General features: G+C 38.7%; 4 protein-coding genes across 11 annotated transcripts; 2 read left to right on the forward strand and 2 right to left on the reverse strand.

Annotated features, from left to right (window-relative positions):
* Positions 1 to 1,003: 1,003 nt before the first annotated feature.
* LOC111789710 (EP1-like glycoprotein 3) lies at positions 1,004 to 2,868 on the reverse strand. The gene is made up of 2 exons (XM_023670378.1): positions 2,206 to 2,868; positions 1,004 to 2,116 (listed from the first exon to the last, which is right to left on the reverse strand). The coding sequence occupies exons 1-2, from the start codon at positions 2,599 to 2,601 to the stop codon at positions 1,133 to 1,135; spliced, it is 1,380 nt and encodes a 459-aa protein (XP_023526146.1). The 5' UTR covers positions 2,602 to 2,868; the 3' UTR covers positions 1,004 to 1,132.
* A 269-nt stretch (positions 2,869 to 3,137) lies between these two features.
* LOC111789711 (protein LURP-one-related 15-like) lies at positions 3,138 to 4,141 on the reverse strand. The gene is made up of 3 exons (XM_023670379.1): positions 3,755 to 4,141; positions 3,452 to 3,679; positions 3,138 to 3,384 (listed from the first exon to the last, which is right to left on the reverse strand). Exons 1-3 carry the CDS (start codon positions 4,025 to 4,027, stop codon positions 3,238 to 3,240), a joined length of 648 nt encoding a protein of 215 aa, XP_023526147.1. The 5' UTR covers positions 4,028 to 4,141; the 3' UTR covers positions 3,138 to 3,237.
* Positions 4,142 to 4,614: 473 nt separating this feature from the next.
* On the forward strand, positions 4,615 to 7,009 carry LOC111790765 (pentatricopeptide repeat-containing protein At2g38420, mitochondrial). 3 transcript variants are annotated; one of them, XM_023671812.1, is made up of 3 exons: positions 4,615 to 6,292; positions 6,435 to 6,509; positions 6,758 to 7,009. In XM_023671812.1, the coding sequence occupies exon 1, from the start codon at positions 4,661 to 4,663 to the stop codon at positions 6,146 to 6,148; it is 1,488 nt and encodes a 495-aa protein (XP_023527580.1). In that variant the 5' UTR covers positions 4,615 to 4,660; the 3' UTR covers positions 6,149 to 6,292; positions 6,435 to 6,509; positions 6,758 to 7,009. The 3 variants fall into 3 exon arrangements, with proteins under 3 accessions (XP_023527580.1, XP_023527581.1, XP_023527582.1); XM_023671813.1 differs by having other exon boundaries at positions 4,615 to 6,279; XM_023671814.1 differs by lacking the exon at positions 6,435 to 6,509.
* Positions 7,010 to 8,212: 1,203 nt separating this feature from the next.
* On the forward strand, positions 8,213 to 14,314 carry LOC111790763 (pentatricopeptide repeat-containing protein At2g38420, mitochondrial-like). Of its 6 annotated transcripts, none has more exons than XM_023671807.1 (4): positions 8,213 to 9,890; positions 10,033 to 10,107; positions 10,356 to 12,787; positions 13,011 to 14,314. In XM_023671807.1, the coding sequence occupies exon 1, from the start codon at positions 8,259 to 8,261 to the stop codon at positions 9,744 to 9,746; it is 1,488 nt and encodes a 495-aa protein (XP_023527575.1). In that variant the 5' UTR covers positions 8,213 to 8,258; the 3' UTR covers positions 9,747 to 9,890; positions 10,033 to 10,107; positions 10,356 to 12,787; positions 13,011 to 14,314. The 6 variants fall into 6 exon arrangements, with proteins under 6 accessions (XP_023527575.1, XP_023527574.1, XP_023527576.1 ...); XM_023671806.1 differs by having other exon boundaries at positions 10,356 to 10,468; positions 12,527 to 14,314; XM_023671808.1 differs by having other exon boundaries at positions 10,356 to 10,468.
* Positions 14,315 to 16,494: the final 2,180 nt, after the last annotated feature.

Raw genomic sequence — 16,494 nt, forward strand, 5'->3', positions numbered from 1 at the left:
CAACAAACAGCTCAACTCAAGCTTCTACAACACATCATCATTTGAGATTAGGGGTTGGCTTCTTTCTCTTCTGATCACCATATTCTGCTTTGCCAAGAATAAAGGAAACCGATTTCTTTCGCTTTTTGTTATGCTGTTTCTGATAACTGTCCTGTCGTCGTTCAACCTTCACACAATTTGGCGTATACCGATTTTGTTTGCTGAGCATGTGTCTCCTTGAGCGTTTCAGTGCCACGTTCATCCATGTTGGAATGCAGGTTTTGCCTCGTTTGATTCAGCCTTTCCTCAACTGACGACATCTTCAACGAATCAGTAGCCGAATCCACCGAAACGACAGACTGCTTCCTTCACATCAGATTGAGCTCCTTCCTAGAGCCCACGTCAGATTTTGTCCCTATTTTCGCCATTTCCGAAGTATTTACAACTCGACATAAACACTTGTTGACCATGTTGTTCAAAAGAACAATGCAATGAAACGGACAAAGCAGAACAAAACTTAAAAAAAAAGGAGCTGAAAACATGAATTTTCTCAGAAAAATCCAGATGATGGCGGGGTGAAAAGGGATTATTTGGAATTGGCTTCCAAACCCACTCCTCGCCCCTTCTTTATTCATTACATACAGTGAATTAACCAAGTCTTTATCTCTTCTCTTACTCAAACATTATCTTCAGTATCTTATTTTCCCACTCTTTTACAACTTCGCTTACTGTTACTATTACTTCTCTGTTCGTGGTCCCCTGAAATTACAGAAAAGCCCCCTGTGAAGCAGTTCGGCCCATTTTTCGTCCAAACTTTAGTCGGCCCACATTCACATAATATCAGGAAACAAAGTGGGCCGAAACAATAAGGTTCGGCCCATCAATAAAACCATGATCAACGATTCAACAAAAGTTTGCAATGGCCCATTTTTCGTCCAAACTTTAGTCGGCCCACATTCACATAATATCAGGAAACAAAGTGGGCCGAAACAATAAGGTTCGGCCCATCAATAAAACCATGATCAACGATTCAACAAAAGTTTGCAATAAGAAAAAAGTGAAAGAATGGGAGTTAGTTATATTCTCCAACTTCTTAGCATCACAGGAACAGAAAGAAAAAGAAAAAGAAAAAGAAAAAAAGGAAAGTGAAGGGTCAAGAATGGGTATCTCTGTCCATCAAATTCTTGCTCCTCCTCTTGAGGAAGAGATAGGCAATGCCTCCGGAAGCAGCAATAATAAGGAACCCATCCACCACGCACACTACTGTAAGCACCCATTTGTTGAAGCTCTCCGAGTCCTGCGGCCCCAACCAACTCCCTTTTGGGGCCTTAACCATATAACTCAATCCCCTTCCCTTCTCAATCTGCTTCACCCCTATCACCTCTCTGTACACATAACACTCCTTCCAATAATGCAACGCCGCCGCGCACTCGCAGTCCTCCAGACACCATTCCCCACATTCCTCTTTACTCACATTCACTCTTCTACGATCACCTCTTAGAATGCTACTCACGCCCTCCAATTCCACCATCTCCCCTTCAATTCCCCCGCAAAATTCACCGCTCATTTCCTCTCCGCATTCCCAACTCGCCCCCTTCTTCTCCGTCTCCAATCTAATGCACGAACAAGTATTGGAGAAGGTGCAAACCCCGTATGGGCTACAAGCAAGAGGATGCTCACAACTGGTTTTCAGTGCTCGAAATGAAGCTTCGAAAAGTCCGTTGTCGGAGGAGTAATAATATAGCCCCAGATTCCCAGTTTTGTTCCCCAGTGCCAGAAAGCTCAAGGACCGAGGCGTTCCTGATGGGATTGTTGCAATTTTGTTGCCCGGGGCGTTGAAGAAATCCAAACCCTCGGCGTTCAACGTGATGAGTGAGAGGTTATTGGTGTTGGGAGGGTTGAATTCCCAGTAAGAATACTTGGATTTGGGGGTGTTGAGATACAGAGAGATTTTTTGGGTTTGGACTTCGAAAGAGTAGAAGAAGGTTGAATTGGGGGGGAAGGAAGTCAAGCGAGTGGCCACATTCAAACTCTGCCCCAACACCATCACGTCCGTTGGGAAATTGAAACTCTGCCATTTAATTCCCTCCAACCCATCCACCAAAGCCAAGTTCCCAGTTCTCAGTATTCTAAGCTTCTGCATCCACAAAACAAACACCCACCGAGACAACGGTTCATTGAAAGTGAAACAACCATACACAACTAAAACCACATCGTTTTATGTACCTCCACACCTTGTCCGGAGGTTCCCGTCCGCCAGCCCACCTGACCGGTGGGGCCCTTAAGCCTCAAATCGCCGTCGCGGGTGAGCTCAAGGGCGCATATGTCCGTCACGAAAAACGGGGAGAAATGGCCGGAGCTCCATACCTTAACTTCTCCGAGAAAAACCTGCAAGGAACACGAAAAATTGCCTTGTGTGGGTTCAACGGTGAAGGCTAGTCTGAAATTGGGGGGCATTAAAGGGTCGGTCTCAATGAGAAAGGCCCTTCCGAGGAACCGGTGGTCGTACTCCGGCGGCACGGCCAGAGTAAGTTCATAGCCAGTAACAATAGAAGTTGTGCAAATGGTAGGGCCGAGATGGAAGAAAAGAAGGAGAAAACAAGAGTGAGCAGGCAGGTTCATGAGAGGGAATGCGGAAAGGCAAGCATTAGAATGTTGCGAAAGAAAGAAAGGAAAGGAAAAGGAATGAGAAGAATGAAGATTGCAGTCCCAAAAAGGGTGTGAGCTTTCATTTTGCCTGCTATGGCAATGTTTGAAATGCTAGAGGAATCATTAATTAATTGCATCCAGGTATTCTTACTTATTTTTTATCCATAATTGCTCAACTAAATTCCACCCCTAATTAAACCCATCTTTCCTTTCCCCACACCCTCTCCACCTCACGCTTGAATTATTTTATGTACCATTTGTTGTATGTATAGCTTTAAGACAATCTCAAATATATTCAATACAAATACTTAGGTATGGACACAAAAATACATTTCTCCCATTAATAACATTCCATTCACTTCCAACTCTCTTTTTTCCAGTTTATTCGCAATTATTGCAAATATCGCCCACTCTCCTTTGATTGCAATAATTTGCAATAATTATTGCAATTATTGCAAATACATTTCTACCGGAGGACTATTTTTGTGTTTCCATTTCTGAGTACACAGTGGATAAATTTTATATATTCCGATCATATATATTATTCCTTAATAACAGTAATACGGGAAATAAGCAGTGGGAAACAATTTTTTATTTTTTGAGGAGGCTCTAATCGTTGCCGCTCCTGTCCTCGTTGATCTCGAACAGAATCACCACCAGCGCAACTATGAACGCATAGTCCACGTTGGGATACACCGTCACTCCGAACGTGTCTTTATCGAACAGCACGCTCTGCAAATTGTGCTGCCTGTGCATCTGCAAAATGAATGAACTGGATTAAGCGAATGGCGGGGTTAATTAAGAATGAAATATGTCGGGATACCTGGGCGATGATGGTGGAGCCGTCGCCAAGGGAAATGGTGCAGGATCTCTCCAGCCAGCTTCCTTTGATCTTAAAATCACAGCTGCTCTCCGAGGTGTTGGAGGCCAATATCACATCCAGCTGAGTCCTCAGTTGTAAGACCGACGATTTCTTCACCGTGAACAACAGATCTTTGGAATCGGTGCTATCTCCTCTGAATGCGTACCATTTTCTATGCGCCGAAAACAGCTGTGGGTAAAACAATTATTCATACACCACACATCTAATCCATTTATTCATTCAACATATCCCATTTAACTTTACCTTTTGTTGGAAAGAGATGATGGGATTACCCGCGGCGTCAAGAAGAATACGGCGGTCGTGAAGGCTGAACACGGACCCTTTCACCATGAACATCACGGTGCCGTTAACGTCCGTAACGGTGAAAGTACCTTCCGCCAGGGTCATCACCTTCTTCGTAACTCTCAGATCCACGGGATAGGGGGCCATGAACTGGGGGCTTACCACGGCCACCGGCTTCGCCAGCGGCGCGTAATTCGTCGGTGCCGGCAAGTGAGACGTCGTCGGATTGGCCATTAATTGCTTAATTTGATTTGAGAAGGGGAAAGGGGAGGATTAAGCTGTGTGGATCTATCGCCTTTCCCTTCGCTTGTTTCGGGGACGTGTTGGCTTCCCGTGCCATATGGAACATGTATATATAATACGTGTATCCCACCATTAATTATTTATTTATTTATTTATTTATTTATTTTATCTTGGTGTAATAAAAGTCAAATTCGTACAACTGACCTGGCATTATCATTTTGTCACCCACAAAACACACATCGAATACATATTCGCAAAGGGAGTGTCCCCCATACCTTTCCAACCATTCATAATTCAAATATCAATTAATTCAAATATCAATTAATAATTGTAAGGTAGAATATCAAAAAAATATCAATATTATTTTTGCATTTTTGTATTAAAAAAAAAAAAAAAAAAAAAAAAAAAAAAAAAAAAAAAAAAAAAAAAAAAAAAAAAAAAAAGTTAAATGGGTTGGGTTGTTCTTTATAAGCCCATTAACACAACCCAACCCAACACTGTTAGACTTATTATCGAGGTAAATGGCAGTAATTACCAATACCTCTTACGAAATTATATCTTAATTTGTTGTTACTAAGATTTGTATGTTTTGTGAGCTGTGTCCACTTTCGTGTTTGTTCCAGAATGGAAAGCATCAGGGTTGTGAAGAGGAGCGACCACTTCCTCAGAAAACACAGGAAGTGCCCATTTTCACCCTTCAAAACCAAATGGCATCAAACCTTCAATCAGGATGAAGCTCTGCGAGCCATTAAACAAGCTGCAAATTCGCCGAAACAACCCAATTCCGACGAACCCTACCTTCTTTCGGTTCTTATAAGCTCCTTCAGAGCCTATTGCTGCGATCCAACCCCCAATGCCTACCACTTCGTCCTCAAAACCTTTGTTCGAAGCTCACAGTTCCACTACATTGCCGCTGTTCTCGATCGTCTCGAACGCGTCGAGAAATTTGAAACCCCAGAGTACATATTTGTCGACCTCCTCAAAGTTTACGGACGAGTCAACCGAATTCAAGATGCCATCACTCTGTTCCGTAGGATTCCCATGTTTAGGTGCGTTCCTTCTGCGCTCTCACTCAACTCTCTACTTTTCCTGCTCTGTAGAAATGGCGAAGGTCTTCGAATAGTTCCTGAGATCATATTGAGTAGCCAGACTATGGGTATTAGGCTTGAAGAGTCCACTTTTCGGATACTAATTACTGCGTTATGTAAAATTTATAAAGTTGGGCATGCAATGGAGCTTTTCAATTATATGATAACTGAAGGGTATGGTCTGAACCCTGGAATCTGCTCTTTGATATTGGCATCGCTATGTGAGCATAAGAAATCCACTGGTAATGTGGTTCTTACCTTTCTGGAACAAATGAGGCTAAAAGGATTCTGTCCCGGTGTTGTGGATTATTCTAATGTAATTAAGTTCTTGGTTAGGAGAGGGCTGAGTTCAGACGCTCTTGATCTGTTGAATAAAATGAAGGCCGATGGTTTCAAGCCTGACATTGTTTGTTATACTATGGTCTTGAATGGGGTGATTGCGGATGGGGATTATAAGATGGCAGATGAACTGTTTGATGAATTGCTTCTCTTTGGTTTAGTTCCTGATATTTATACATACAACGTGTACATACATGGATTATGCAAACAAGGCAATTGGGAAGCAGGGATTCAAATGATTTTGCATATGGAGGAATTGGGGTGCAAACCTGACGTGATCACTTACAATATTCTCTTGGAATGTTTGTGTAAAATCGGTGAACTTGACGAGGCAAGGAAGCTTCGAGGTAACATGCAACTAAAGGGTCTGGCAAAAAACGTGCGGACTTTTAGGATTATGATCAGTGGGTTATTTAATAACGGTGATGTAATTGAGGCTTGTATCCTATTGGAGGAAATGCTAGTATGTCGTTTCCCTCCTCAGATTTCAACTTTTGGTGAGATACTTTCTTGGCTGTGCAAAAGGGACATGGTAGGCAAAGCACTTGAGCTGCTCACGTTAATGGTTGGCATGAACTTTTCCCCTGGTCCTAAGGCTTGGGAAACACTGCTCCTGAGCTCTGAAAGTGAATTACCTTCTGTTAAGAGCCTTGAAACTACTTTAGAAGATTTAGTAGGCATCTGAACAAGCTCAACCCCCGCAGATTTTGGAGTCCTTAATCTATACAAGTCCTCAAGGCTATGCTGCTACGCTTGAACTGATCTTCATTTTGTTCTTTAATGGACTAGCCTTTGTTTCACCCTACTCTCAATAAGGTGAGGGCAACAGGTATGGTCAAATGCTGTTATTCCCTTGCATAATCTACAAAAGATCCTTTTCATGAGAAAGCAATATTTCTCTGGCAAGATGGAGTGTTTGCTATTTTATGGGGTGTTTGGAGCGAGTGGAATAATATAATCTTCTTTTTCAGGGGTCAAAAGAGATTTTCCAGTGATGTTTGATCCCTTGTTAGATTCTTTGTTACTCGTTGGGTCTCGGTGACAAGGTCTGTTATAATTACCCTATAGGTTTTATTTTACTGGATTGAAGTCCCATTTGCATAGTACAATTTCCTTTTGTGGGCCTTATTTTTGTATGCTCTTGTATTTTTTCATTTTTTTCTCAATGAAAGTTGAGTTACTTTTTTTTTAAAAAAGTTACAAGATTGTACTGTGGTGGTTCTTTAAATCAACGAATTGTGCTTCAAGTTTATTTAGATTGATTAGAGTGCAAGAATGTTTCTACGCTGGGCAGGTATTGCAATGACAACTTTGTTTGAGCTAACTGCTGGTGTTGTGGTAAAAGGAGAGCATGCACCCTTCAACTTCAGGGGCTGGTTAAAGCTTACTTATTCTGATGGCGTAACTGTAAGTGGATGCTTAATCAATGCTTACTTTTTTTTTAGGCCAAATTATAAATCTTCATTTACATAGCACGTAATGCACTTTTTAACTTTCCCCATTTTTTTTTGTTATCAAAGATGATCCACTCGAGCATTATTTATTATTGTTTTTTCACAATACTTTGCTCTACTGTAAGGATGGCATATTTAATCCTACGCTGTGTATATAGTGGAAACTTTCGCTAGCTTGGCAAGAAAATGNATTTGATTTGAGAAGGGGAAAGGGGAGGATTAAGCTGTGTGGATCTATCGCCTTTCCCTTCGCTTGTTTCGGGGACGTGTTGGCTTCCCGTGCCATATGGAACATGTATATATAATACGTGTATCCCACCATTAATTATTTATTTATTTATTTATTTATTTATTTTATCTTGGTGTAATAAAAGTCAAATTCGTACAACTGACCTGGCATTATCATTTTGTCACCCACAAAACACACATCGAATACATATTCGCAAAGGGAGTGTCCCCCATACCTTTCCAACCATTCATAATTCAAATATCAATTAATTCAAATATCAATTAATAATTGTAAGGTAGAATATCAAAAAAATATCAATATTATTTTTGCATTTTTGTATTTAAACACGTTTTCATATATGGTTGATTAGTTGTTCAATATTGATTCATGATGCCTCAATCCAATTTTAGAGTTCACGTCAACTTTGAATCAAGGTGATGAATTGTTAAAAATATCTAAATTTATAATTACAAATATGAGGACGAAAAGAAGCAATAAAATATGAGGTCAACCAATTATAGGTAAGTCCTTACAAATTACAAATCAGGAAATAAGATCAATATTGTAGAGAGTCATTTATTTATTTAAAAAAAAAAACACAAAGTCAATGCGGATGCCGACCTGTTGTTAGTATTATAAATTGGGTTCAGACAGTGGGAGCCGAGAGAAAGGGAAGCAACTACATGGTCGTGGGATTGGTGAAGGGTTGACTTTTCAATATGTAAGCTTACAAAATTGGACATCTTTTCTTTTTTTCTTTCCATTTTAAGTTATTTATAGTTTATTCATTTTGTAGATTAATATTTCTGCACAAAGCTTTTAATTATAAAAGTCATCGTTGTCTTCTCCCTCTTTACGGGTCACAAAAAAAAAAAAAAAAAAAAAAAAAAAAAAAAAAAAAAAAAAAAAAAAAAAAAAAAAAAAAAAAAAAGTTAAATGGGTTGGGTTGTTCTTTATAAGCCCATTAACACAACCCAACCCAACACTGTTAGACTTATTATCGAGGTAAATGGCAGTAATTACCAATACCTCTTACGAAATTATATCTTAATTTGTTGTTACTAAGATTTGTATGTTTTGTGAGCTGTGTCCACTTTCGTGTTTGTTCCAGAATGGAAAGCATCAGGGTTGTGAAGAGGAGCGACCACTTCCTCAGAAAACACAGGAAGTGCCCATTTTCACCCTTCAAAACCAAATGGCATCAAACCTTCAATCAGGATGAAGCTCTGCGAGCCATTAAACAAGCTGCAAATTCGCCGAAACAACCCAATTCCGACGAACCCTACCTTCTTTCGGTTCTTATAAGCTCCTTCAGAGCCTATTGCTGCGATCCAACCCCCAATGCCTACCACTTCGTCCTCAAAACCTTTGTTCGAAGCTCACAGTTCCACTACATTGCCGCTGTTCTCGATCGTCTCGAACGCGTCGAGAAATTTGAAACCCCAGAGTACATATTTGTCGACCTCCTCAAAGTTTACGGACGAGTCAACCGAATTCAAGATGCCATCACTCTGTTCCGTAGGATTCCCATGTTTAGGTGCGTTCCTTCTGCGCTCTCACTCAACTCTCTACTTTTCCTGCTCTGTAGAAATGGCGAAGGTCTTCGAATAGTTCCTGAGATCATATTGAGTAGCCAGACTATGGGTATTAGGCTTGAAGAGTCCACTTTTCGGATACTAATTACTGCGTTATGTAAAATTTATAAAGTTGGGCATGCAATGGAGCTTTTCAATTATATGATAACTGAAGGGTATGGTCTGAACCCTGGAATCTGCTCTTTGATATTGGCATCGCTATGTGAGCATAAGAAATCCACTGGTAATGTGGTTCTTACCTTTCTGGAACAAATGAGGCTAAAAGGATTCTGTCCCGGTGTTGTGGATTATTCTAATGTAATTAAGTTCTTGGTTAGGAGAGGGCTGAGTTCAGACGCTCTTGATCTGTTGAATAAAATGAAGGCCGATGGTTTCAAGCCTGACATTGTTTGTTATACTATGGTCTTGAATGGGGTGATTGCGGATGGGGATTATAAGATGGCAGATGAACTGTTTGATGAATTGCTTCTCTTTGGTTTAGTTCCTGATATTTATACATACAACGTGTACATACATGGATTATGCAAACAAGGCAATTGGGAAGCAGGGATTCAAATGATTTTGCATATGGAGGAATTGGGGTGCAAACCTGACGTGATCACTTACAATATTCTCTTGGAATGTTTGTGTAAAATCGGTGAACTTGACGAGGCAAGGAAGCTTCGAGGTAACATGCAACTAAAGGGTCTGGCAAAAAACGTGCGGACTTTTAGGATTATGATCAGTGGGTTATTTAATAACGGTGATGTAATTGAGGCTTGTATCCTATTGGAGGAAATGCTAGTATGTCGTTTCCCTCCTCAGATTTCAACTTTTGGTGAGATACTTTCTTGGCTGTGCAAAAGGGACATGGTAGGCAAAGCACTTGAGCTGCTCACGTTAATGGTTGGCATGAACTTTTCCCCTGGTCCTAAGGCTTGGGAAACACTGCTCCTGAGCTCTGAAAGTGAATTACCTTCTGTTAAGAGCCTTGAAACTACTTTAGAAGATTTAGTAGGCATCTGAACAAGCTCAACCCCCGCAGATTTTGGAGTCCTTAATCTATACAAGTCCTCAAGGCTATGCTGCTACGCTTGAACTGATCTTCATTTTGTTCTTTAATGGACTAGCCTTTGTTTCACCCTACTCTCAATAAGGTGAGGGCAACAGGTATGGTCAAATGCTGTTATTCCCTTGCATAATCTACAAAAGATCCTTTTCATGAGAAAGCAATATTTCTCTGGCAAGATGGAGTGTTTGCTATTTTATGGGGTGTTTGGAGCGAGTGGAATAATATAATCTTCTTTTTCAGGGGTCAAAAGAGATTTTCCAGTGATGTTTGATCCCTTGTTAGATTCTTTGTTACTCGTTGGGTCTCGGTGACAAGGTCTGTTATAATTACCCTATAGGTTTTATTTTACTGGATTGAAGTCCCATTTGCATAGTACAATTTCCTTTTGTGGGCCTTATTTTTGTATGCTCTTGTATTTTTTCATTTTTTTCTCAATGAAAGTTGAGTTACTTTTTTTTTAAAAAAGTTACAAGATTGTACTGTGGTGGTTCTTTAAATCAACGAATTGTGCTTCAAGTTTATTTAGATTGATTAGAGTGCAAGAATGTTTCTACGCTGGGCAGGTATTGCAATGACAACTTTGTTTGAGCTAACTGCTGGTGTTGTGGTAAAAGGAGAGCATGCACCCTTCAACTTCAGGGGCTGGTTAAAGCTTACTTATTCTGATGGCGTAACTGTAAGTGGATGCTTAATCAATGCTTACTTTTTTTTTAGGCCAAATTATAAATCTTCATTTACATAGCACGTAATGCACTTTTTAACTTTCCCCATTTTTTTTTGTTATCAAAGATGATCCACTCGAGCATTATTTATTATTGTTTTTTCACAATACTTTGCTCTACTGTAAGGATGGCATATTTAATCCTACGCTGTGTATATAGTGGAAACTTTCGCTAGCTTGGCAAGAAAATGAGCATGTTATCTGATCCTAATTGATTAGTCTGCTTTAAAGTATATTAAGTGATATGGATCTACGAACCCAAGCTAATACAATCCTGCTATCATGTCATTGTCGACTGGCACAGATGAGACGAGTGTCATTCTGGCATCTTCTAGTTAGTGGTTGTTTTCAATTAGATATATCATATATTTAGTATGAAAGAGCGGTGGGGAGTGATGAGGATGTTCTACCATTTTAGTTCAGATAAATAAGGATCAAACTTATCTGATCCTGCATGCGGTCAAGGTCAATCTCAAGTTTTTCGCCTTTGATATGGCCACGGGACTTCATTTTCCTTGTATTCTTCTACAAGAAATAGCTGATTGTTTTTTAACCAAAGACCGGTTGCTAATGAATTTGAACTTTTGAAAGTGCCTAGATACTAGATCAGATCAGCTAAAGTTCCTTTGGGTGATTGGGTCTACATGCGTGCAAGAAAGTTGAACTTAGAACTTTCTAGTGGGAGTTAAGTAAATTGGATCTCCTACCTCATTAGGGAGTCCCTGGGAATGGATTCTTTTTCCTTGTAAAAAGAATTGATGTGAAGAGTGGTCAGCTTTCAATTTTGGGCTGAAAAGGGGGATTTTAAAGGTTAAACCTATGTAGGATAATGTTTTTGTACAAGCAGATGGGTTGTCTTCAGGAATAGTGTCAAACACCTGTTCTCTACTTCTTGTAACAATGTTTTTTTAAAAACCATGAAAAATATATTTGACAAGTAAATGTTTTGTGTGAAGTTGGTTTTAGATAGGCCTTAATTTTGGAATAATTTTATTCTTTACAGAAATGACAAAAGACACAAAGGGATAGCAGGAATAGTTGCATTGTAACTTTTGAACAGTATCGAATCCACTTTTTAATCAACTGCATAAAAAAATTCTGAAAATTGTTCCACATGGAAATCACTCAAAACCATATCCTAAGTTGATTCTACGTAGCTTTTAGTTGGTTTGGTAAGAAAAGGAAAAAGAAGTGAGAAAGCTTTTTTAGTTGGTACCAATAGGATGAGAAGAAACTTTTTTTATTTTTATTTTTATTTTTCTTGAGGGCAGCTCCGAGTTGAATCTCACTCCCCATCTACTTTTGACGATCTCTGGAGTTCCACTAATGGAAGTTGGAAGCTGTTGTGGAATTAAAATATATATTCGAACGAACCTTACATAAACCTAACATATTGGTAACTAAAAAAACAAGAAATCTAGGATTTCTCTATTTAATATTCTAAGGCCCTACACAGTTGGCTACACAAGAAGGGTGGGATGTCTTTATTCCTAGTGGCTCAACACAAGTCATTACATGAAAAAAGAAACATAAACGAAAGTGAACCAAAAAACTTTCAAACTATCTTATCTTCGAAAAGAGAGATCTCCACAAGGATTTGATAATGATAATACTCATATAGTTGCCAACTTTTCAATTCTGAATTTGCTCAAAAGCCATTTGACTTTTTGTGCTCACACTTTCGTCAAACTCACATTTCCAAGTATTGATGTCGATACAACTTAATGTTGATGTCAGGCTATTAATTAATCACAAATAAGAGTTACGTCTATTTATATTTTTACCTTAACAATTGCAGCTCACCTCTCCTCTGCTTGCATTGCTCCTTTTTACTTTGATATAGTGAACTTTGGCTTTATTGTTGGGATAACTGTTTCAGTGTATGTCTACTGTGGATATTAAGTGGATTAATTCCACAGCTAGTTTGATTGATGGATGGAAGATTTGATTTGAAATCAGTCAATTTATTGCACTTATTGTGAATTAAGTGAATGATTGTTTGAGTTTTTGAAGATTGGTTATAATTTACGTCTACCGACCTCGGAGAACCTCTGACTGCACATGAGGTCCATAGCACTTGCTGATTAAACTCAACTGCCAAGAACAGCTATCATACTTTAAATAGCTTACTACTAGCTACTTAGCTATTAGGTTCAGAACCAGTGACGAGGGGAGGAGAATCTAGCTGTGGTTCTTTGGTTGCAGCACCATCATACCGAACTACCTGTTTTCCTCTTGGAAAGAGTGCATTCCTTGGAAAAATTTATCGTACATGTACTACTTTTGAGCATCATATTCATATTTACAAACATTCTTTTAACACTAGTAGACTTCACGTCATTTTGTTAAAAGTGTTGAAATGATGTGAAGATAGTATCCTAGTCCTGAAATTTTCTCATGCCCCCTTCATTATTCTTGAATTCATGAATTGTGCAACTCTCAAGGGAATGTTTCTATTTTATTGGGTTTAAAAAGTGTGTTGTTGTTTTCCTTTTAGGATCTCCATGGAAGGAGAGGAGTGTGACAGAGTGCATTAAGAGGTGCTCACATGTGACACGAGAGGGGCGCCCCATGCGGAATAAGTTAGTCCATTGAGATTTATTTTGAGCGCATGACTGTGAAGATGTTGGGTTAGAAAATGGGATTGCGTCAACAACTTGTAGCTTCTGTTTTTGTATACAGCAATTTCATGAAATTTTTAACTTGAATCACAAAGTAGATGTTTGGAAAAGAAGGGATTCCTCCTGAATGAGTCAAATTTTGTCGTGGTGCGAATCTAGAAGTTTGTGGATCTGTCATAACATAAGCAATCGTGGCAACGCAAAGCTCAAAGTAAGGAAGCCAATTACTTTGTTATCCCAATTATCTACTCCCACTTTGTCTCTCTTCATTGGGAAATGACAAAATTTGGAGGATCCTTCTCAAAATGCTCACTACTACTGCTACTACTCTTCCACATTTCTTAATCTATTTTTAATCTTTAAATTTACTAAAACATTTTGGCTTTACTATATATATATATATTTTTTTTTTTTAAATGTATATCTTTTTTATAATATTATGGACATGGATGTTTAATTTTGAGTTTGATGCAGGAATGTGTTTTGGGTATCCTAAAAATAAAAGGAACTACGAGTTTATTACTAAATGTATTCATTTTCTTTGTCTCTATTTGCTTCCTCGACCCTCCCACTTGAATAATAATAAAAGAAAAATCAGAAATTTGGTAGTAAGACTCGTTCCCTTGGGATTCGGATTACCACAAGACGTGGATAAATTGGAGATTACCACAATTTCATGAAATACGGCTTCTCCTAATTTCATAAGCTTCATCTTCTTTTCATCTTCTCTAAGATGAGTTCATATTTGTTTGCAGAACGGAAAAAATAAAGGAAAGGAGAAAAGAGAAGAAAGAAGAAAAAAAAGTTACCTGAAATTGAATATTCTGTTCAGTGAATTTGGATATGCAAAGGTTGCAGTGGTCACGATGGAGAAGACGGGCACATGAACAACCCACTCAGCGGCACCCACGTCGCGTCGCTACATGAGTAAGTAATGCACGTGCCCTGCTTCTCCATCTTGATCGGCACGCACCTTCCTCCTTGCCCTCCCTAGCCGCCGCCTCTCTCCCACCGGAGAGCCACAGAATTTGGGATGCAAATCGCGGAAGTAGCTGCTTTAGCTGCCTTTTTTGTTATTATTAATTTTTATTTTTTTGGAGCCATATTAATAGCCATAACGTTGGGTCGGGACGTGGAGCCCGCCAGGGATTCCAATTCAAAACTGTCTTTCTCCGCTTAATCACTCCCAGTAAATTAACACTACAGTGATCTACCACCTCACACCCAATCCAACTATCCCGCCTTCGCCTTTCATTTGCTCGCCGTCACCGCCCTTTCTTTGCATGTATATATATACATACATATCATTTATTATTTTAAACTAAAGCTACCCTTATTGCTTCAAAAGCAAGTTGACATTTTGTTATAATGCCACGATTTTGAACCTAATCAAAATTTTGAACCTAATCAAGTTGTTCCACTTCTGGACATTTCAACCACATTATTTGTTTAATGCATCCATATTTTAAGCAACACTCCTGTGATAGGAGGGGGGAGCCCCAGATGAATTCAGTTTCACCATTTCCTACTTTTTTTCAGTCATTAAAACAAAATAGTATTTTTGATCCAAGTCATCTGAATTACGGGCCCATCTAGATTCTCAATTATTTATTTCTGCATATTGCCCAAGCAAGTATAGATGAATTTTTATTTCTTTTTTCTCAAACACAATAAAGGATAAAAAATAAAAAAAAAATAAAAAAAAGGAATTTAAATGCCCATTTTTTATTTTAATACCGGGAAAAAAATGCTCATATATATCCGCAACGAAGGAAGTGATGGATGAGGACAAGTATTAAATAATTAAATCTATGGTATACATAGCTTCATAGGTATCAAGACCTTGGTCCAGTTCAAGCATAGACTATGGCTACTTATGGCTCCTTATGGTTGGTACAGCTTTCAATCACTGTATTATGAATTACCTTTTTTATTCATTTTAGTACGTGCATTTAAACATTTTTAAACCATGTTAAATTTGAACAATAAAACAATATTCAGTACTTTTGAAGTGGAATAGTGAATCTCCCATTCACCCGAGTGATTGTACTTTAAAAAAGAAAAAGAAAAAGAAAAAGAAAAAAAAAACGCTGGAGGAGGGTGTTTGGATGCAGACTATGCAATAGTGGAAATCCACGAGACAGAGCGGAACAAAGACGGCAACAAAACCGACAACCAAACAGAAACAGAGTGGAAGCATTACAGAAACGGCGTTTTAATTAATAATTAATAATTAATTTCGAATTAGAGTTCAAAATAATTGATGGTTAATTAAGTAACTCGGAGATCGTGGCTTACCATCCTAATAAACAACTAATTAGTGGTTATTCAGGTGGTTTATTGGTTTAGCGTATAAGTGCGCCAAACTTCCCTTTTACACTCCTTCCCTTTTACACTCCTTCCCTTTTACACTCCTTCCCTTAATGCCCTTTTACACTCCTTCCCTTAATGCCCTTTTACACTCCTTCCCTTAATGCCCTTTTACACTCCTTCCCTTAATGCCCTTCCACCCTACTAATTTCACCCTTATTTATTTTTATCCCAAGTGAAAAAAGTGAAATGATTTCTGGTGAGTGGCGAACATGATTTGCAATTTTTGTCTAATCACCCGCGAAATCCGGAAATATTATTAATTAAAAAAAAATCACTAATTCATTGTGTTCTATTTGTAGTCTAGGCTTTTCTAAATTTTATTATTTAACTTATCCTGGTGCGTATAATTACGTCAGCGGTATAAATTGTTTAGTACTGAAAATGCTTTTCCCTAGATTCCAAGAAAAGAAAAAATGTTTTTACGTAATTAAATTCAAAGGAGTCAAAGAAATACGCAATTTTTGGCATAGGTTTCTGTCGCTGTTAGCTCCGGATTGACCGACAGACTTGTTGTTTGCTTTGTTAGGTCACAGGTGCCGGCGTGAAATGAAAAACTCAGATTGGGCTGTACCCACCACTTCAAAGCCCATATGAAGGCCCAATATAGCCCATTTCAAGCCCATATTTGTTCGGCGGGCTGGGCTTTATCATCTAAGCGCGTTACTACCAAACGGGCCAGAAAGTGAGACTGGACAGCTCATAAATTATTCCAACTCATCTGGTAATATCATATTAATTTATTAGTCTTTTTTTATTTTTTTAACGTTGTATCACTAATAAGACGGACGAATATGTCTGCGGCCATTTCTCAATCAAATAATAAATTAGAGAGAAAAAAGCTGGCTGTTCATGAGGTCACACAGAGAGCAATTATTGAATCAAAATGGTGAACTTAAAAACGACACCAAATAAGTGCATTTGGGGGTCTGGTGGGACGGACCAATTTTGTCCACGCCATTATTATTATTATTCTTATATTTTTTTAAA

The sequence above is a fragment of the Cucurbita pepo genome, chromosome LG03 (genome assembly GCF_002806865.2).
Source record: "Cucurbita pepo subsp. pepo cultivar mu-cu-16 chromosome LG03, ASM280686v2, whole genome shotgun sequence".
NCBI lineage: Eukaryota > Viridiplantae > Streptophyta > Magnoliopsida > Cucurbitales > Cucurbitaceae > Cucurbita > Cucurbita pepo.

Coding starts and splice junctions, on each gene's coding strand:
- LOC111789710 (XM_023670378.1), bottom strand. CDS start 2,601: ATGAACCTGCCTGCTCACTCTTGTTTTCTCCTTCTTTTCTTCCATCTC. Junction 2,117..2,205: donor CCTCCGGACAAGGTGTGGAG/GTACATAAAACG, acceptor TTGTGGATGCAG/AAGCTTAGAATACTGAGAAC.
- LOC111789711 (XM_023670379.1), bottom strand. CDS start 4,027: ATGGCCAATCCGACGACGTCTCACTTGCCGGCACCGACGAATTACGCG. Junction 3,680..3,754: donor TCATCTCTTTCCAACAAAAG/GTAAAGTTAAAT, acceptor TTTTACCCACAG/CTGTTTTCGGCGCATAGAAA. Junction 3,385..3,451: donor GCTCCACCATCATCGCCCAG/GTATCCCGACAT, acceptor TTCATTTTGCAG/ATGCACAGGCAGCACAATTT.
- LOC111790765 (XM_023671812.1), top strand. CDS start 4,661: ATGGAAAGCATCAGGGTTGTGAAGAGGAGCGACCACTTCCTCAGAAAA.
- LOC111790763 (XM_023671805.1), top strand. CDS start 8,259: ATGGAAAGCATCAGGGTTGTGAAGAGGAGCGACCACTTCCTCAGAAAA.